Here is a 5,143-nt window from a genome sequence, read left to right as displayed (position 1 = left end):
TCCCAGTAAAGAGAAATAGTATTTGCTTACGCATTTTCTGTGTAGTCGTCATATCGTGCACAAGTAATTAGCATACTGGTGGTATTCCCTAACTGAAAACATCCTTTTATAAAGGCATGGATTTTTCTTAAAGAAAGTTCATCACATTGGTAGTTTGGTACAAACATTAGTCTATCATGTTATTAAATTCAAATCCAGTTTGGACGTTGGGCTTGAATTGCCATGTGCTTTCGAAGAATTTGCCATAGAAAACGTCCGCAATTGCCAAGCCCCACAGCGAATGTTTGCTCGCTATTGGGATTCTATTTAATTAACTGTAGAAATAATATAATGAACCTAAATTTTACAAAACAAACTTAGGATTAACAAAATGTTAAACCTCTCTCCCTCTAAATCACCGCATCAGATCAAGTACGTACATATAACGCAACCTAGGTCCCCTGTAATAGAGTACATAGTGGCGAGAGTAAACAAGAGGACGTACTTTTGCATATGCCTCCTTATTTATCTTCGAACGAGGTGGTTCGTTAGTGATTAATCTCTACCACATCCTTATACGTTTGCCACGGAGGCTAGCTAAGCAGTTCAGTTCAGTTGCCCCCTCTGAGACGATAAGATGGCGTCCAGCGCCTCCTTCACCTGGGAGATCTCCGGCGCCGTTCCCCCTTGCGCCGGCCAGAACTCGTCCATCGCCAGCACCTGCGATTCACCGGCAATGTTGTCAGAATTGTACATGCCGATCGATGGATAGCAACGGAGTTCAGTCGCTATAGCTGATGCCATGTACGTTCAGACAAACACGCACCTTGACTTGCAGCTGCAGGAACTTGACGTAGCTGAATGCCTTCTCGAGCATGGTGACCATGTCGACCTTGGTGCCGTTGGGCACCAGCTCCTGCAGTGTCCGGAGCCGCTCGCTGATCTTCTCCCGCCGGTTCTGCAACACGGAACGGTACGTTCAGATCCTCCGAAATCCCCAAGGAAACGCAATAGATAATGAATTCGAGCAGTAGAAAGATTCGCTGCCGAATTTACCTTTGCGGTGAGGCTTTGCGGGTCCCCCTTGGGCGAGGTGGTGGTGGGCGCCGCCGGCTTCGCCTTGCTCGTCTTCCTGCTCGCATCGCACGGCTTCTTGGTGGCCCGCGGCTCCGCGTCCTGGTCCTGCACGCGCGCCGCGTACGATCGCTTCGAGGAACCGCGCGCCGGCGCCGCGGCATCGGGCGAGCCGTTGGACGTGCTCGGGAACAGGAGCCCGAACGGCCGCCGCGCGCCGACGGAGCTCTGCGTCAGGCTGAAGCAGCCCGTGGCCGGGTCGAACCCTATGGTCAACGCCGGCGCCGCGTGCTGATGGCCCTGATCTACGTCCATGTCGTCCACCCACGCGTCGCAGTCGGGCTCCTCCTCCACGACCTCCTGCTGGGCCGCGTGGCCCCGCGCGCCGTGGCGGAACGAGAGCACTGAAGGCCCCGCGCTCGCCCAGCTCGCACTGTCCCGCACGTAGGCGCTGGCGGCGCCGGCAGGCTCGTCCTGGGCGTAGGCGTAGCCCCAGAGCGCCGCCGCGTCGACACCTCCGAGCAGCGCGTCGTGGCCGCCGTAGCCGAGCCCGTCGAACGCGGATGCCTCGGCGTCGAAACCGCCGTCGTACATCAGCATCGGCTCCCGCACTAACGCCATGATCACGATCACGTAGCTACCTAGCTACTAGCTAGTACTACTAGTTTCCGTGCGTGGCAGCAGCTAAACCAAGCTAGTTATGCGATGTAATCTGGCAGAGTGTTGCACCTCGATCGAGCTCTGCGCTGTGCGATCAACGGCGAGCTGTGTGCTGCCTTCGCGCCATGCGCCGGCTATATATACATGCTGCGGCGCACAGGCCCGGGCCACGGCGGGCACATGGGGGGCCGGTACAACAAAACACTGGGCGTGGAGAGGATTATACAAAGTACATCCGCATTAAATGCTTGAGTTGAGCTGCCGATCCTTGCCGTAGCTGTGTCTCCTCTGTTCCCGGAGCGAGCCTGAAGAACTCGCCCGCCAGCTCCATCGCGGGTCTCGGGCTATTGGGTTTGCACACTCAGTGGAGCTCCGGAATGACGGACTGAAGGAGGGATTGTGTGCGCAGTGCGGATCCAACCGAACTGAAGGAAGAGGAACGGCAACCCGTTTGGGTGGCGGGGAGGCAGGGAGCATAAGGCGCGGCGGAGGCGACGGGCTCTCCCACGCGCTGCAGATTCCCGACCCCTCCCTTCTCACGTGGCCATGCCATGCAGCGGCGGCTCAGCTAGGCCGCATATGCCGAGTTGCCTTGCCTTCTCTTTATTTGCGGCAATGCAAAGATTTACGTATTTCCTAGTACAATGTACTAATGCTCAGTACAATGTACTAATGCCTTGATATCCTGCTTCATTCATTGTTTTCTTTCAAGAACAGGTAGAGCCTTTGCTAGTCGTTCCTTAAAGTGAGAAACGAGACCAATTTGGTGGTAGAAGCAGTGCATCGATGTCATGAAGCAAAAAATAAAATAAAATGGAGATATCAAGAAGCAGTACATCGGTGTCAAGAAGTTATTAACTTCCATCTTAAAAAAACTTGTCATAAATGGGTGCTCACCTAGCCTATCATATAAAATGTATACAACTAACTTACTCCCTTGGGTCCTTTTTACTCTGCATATAAGATTTTTCTGAAGTCAAACTACGTAAAGGTTGATCATATTTATATATAAAAATTATCAACATAGAAAATTCTAAAGGTATAACATATGAAAATTAAATTCATGAGTCATGGCACATGTAATGATATTAATTTCATATTATGAATATTAATATTTTTCCTATAAAATTGGTAAAACTTCAGGCAAATCTTACATGTCACTAGTAGAAAACAGGGCTTTGGTTCGGCCAGAAAAGAGCATTAATCCCGGTTGCATTACGAACCGGGACTAATGTGAGCATTAGTCCCGGTTCGAGCGGCTAGGGCACCGTACAGGCATTAGTCCCGGTTCAAATGGGACCTTTAGTCCCGGTTGGTGCCACAAACCGTGACTAAAGGGTGCGATGCCCATTAGTACCGGTTCGTGGCACCAACCGGTACTAAAGGTTAGACCTTTAGTCCCGGTTCGAGCCACCAACCGGTACTAATGGGGTTTGAGGCATTAGTACTGGTTCGTGGCACGAACCGGTACTAAAGGTCCCATTTTCAAACTCTAACCCCCCCCCTTGGATCGCCTTTTCAGTTTTGTAAAAAGCAAAAGAAAATGATAAAAACTTCAAAAATTAAAATCGTTCCAGATGTAGTTATGTTACTACATGTACTAGTTAGGAAAATTTAAAAACTTAAAATTTGGACATGTCTTGCAAAAAGTGTAGGGAAAATGTAAAACGGCTATAACTTTTGCATACGATGTCAGAAAAAAGTATAATATATCAAAATGTTCAGCACGAAAATCCGCATCCAATTTTGACGGCCTACGGCCTGTTTGCAAATTTTTAGAATCCTCAAATTCTAAAAGGAAAAAAAGTTATGCTCAAATTTTAGTTTTTTTTGAATTTTTGTTAAATCTGGTCAAACTATGGTCAAACTACTTATTAACAAAGTATTAGTGTTACTAAATAATTATTTAAGAATATTAGTGTTACTAAATAATTATTTCAGTTTTTTTAAATTTTGGTCAAATCTGGTCAAATTGTGGTCAAACTGTGGTCAAACAATGGTCAAACTAATTATTCAAGAAATATTAGTGTTACGAAATAATTATTTCAGTTTTTTTAAATTTTGGTCAAATCTGGTCAAACTGTGGTCAAACTATGGTCAAACTACTTATTCAAGAAATATTAGTGTTACAAAATAATTATTTCAGTTTTTTTGAATTTTGGTCAAATCTGGTCAAACTGTGGTCAAACTATGGTCAAACTACTTATTCAAGAAATATTAGTGTTACTAAATAATTATTGTTTTTTAGAACAATAGTTTTAAACTCAAACAGTGAAATGTGTGACTTCATGCTCAAGCTAAATTCTGAGGTTAATAGGATTGACATCTTACTATTGTCAGGAAAACAACAAGTGCAGACTTGGAAACGAGGAAGAATAGACTTGGTAACCCGGAAGTTAAGCGTGCTCAGGCTGGAGTAGTGAGAGGATGGGTGACCGTCCGGAAAGTTAGATGATTTTGGAATGATGAGGGGTGATTAGAGATTAGAGGTTAAATTGAGCAGTGATGAGGGGTGATTAGAGATTAGAGGTTAAAATAATTCAGAAAATTGAAAATAAAAAAAATTCAAATTTTTTTTAATTTTTTTTCACAGTTTGACCAGTTCGCGTTACCAACCGGGACTAAAGATGGACCTCCAGGCAGCGGCCACGTGGAGGGCCTTTAGTCCCGGTTCGTGTAAGAACCGGGACTAAAGGGCTAGGGCATTAGTAACGACCCTTTAGTCCCGGTTCAACAACCGGGACAAAAGGCCCTTACCAACCGGGACAGATGACCCTTTTTCTACTAGTGTGTGGAGTAAAAAGGACCGAAGGGGGTACTACAAAACCAAAAACACAAACCCAGCAAAATCATAAAGTGTCAACAACAAGTAAGAGGACAACAAACTGTCTAGAAGAGAACACTCAAGACACCATGATGTGAGGACTAGGCTAACACCCACATTCCTTGGAAGCAAGTCTTTGACGGGGTACCACCGCCATGGGTTGAATTGTACGCCAAGTACAGAGTTAAAATGTACATGAATATATAATTCACATTGGAGATCAATTTTCCTCTTATGAAAAAAGATGTTGTTCCTCCATAGCCAAAGTGAGATCGCAATCCGGCCATAATAAGAGTCTTCAAAATTTTATTTAATCATGTCACCCGATTACCAGACATGATAGGAAAGACTCGAAGAGTACATAAGTTTGATGCCACCATGGACGAGTAGATGGTAGTAAATATGAGATTTTAATAGTCTCACTTTGATCGCAGAAGAAACATTTTGAGATGGAGCTCGGGAGGTGTCAGGCAGTAGAGACACCACACCCTAGCATTGATTTTGTGAGATGGAGCTCTTCCTCCTCCTCCTCATATTTCCAAAAAAATTGTCCTACACACCCTAGCAAAGAGATAATGAATAAATGTGGTCTTTCTAGAGTACTTT

General features: G+C 45.9%; 1 protein-coding gene across 1 annotated transcript; it reads right to left on the bottom strand.

The window, feature by feature from the left end:
- Nucleotides 1-295: 295 nt before the first annotated feature.
- On the bottom strand, nt 296-2,044 carry LOC123142620 (uncharacterized). Its single transcript, XM_044561452.1, has 4 exons — nt 1,940-2,044; nt 1,036-1,698; nt 806-937; nt 296-699 (listed from the first exon to the last, which is right to left on the bottom strand). The coding sequence occupies exons 1-4, from the start codon at nt 2,042-2,044 to the stop codon at nt 586-588; spliced, it is 1,014 nt and encodes a 337-aa protein (XP_044417387.1). The 3' UTR covers nt 296-585.
- Nucleotides 2,045-5,143: the final 3,099 nt, after the last annotated feature.

The sequence above is a fragment of the Triticum aestivum genome, chromosome 6D (genome assembly GCF_018294505.1).
Source record: "Triticum aestivum cultivar Chinese Spring chromosome 6D, IWGSC CS RefSeq v2.1, whole genome shotgun sequence".
In the NCBI taxonomy this organism is placed as follows: Eukaryota; Viridiplantae; Streptophyta; class Magnoliopsida; order Poales; family Poaceae; genus Triticum; species Triticum aestivum.
This window is presented reverse-complemented; position numbering and strand designations above follow the sequence as displayed.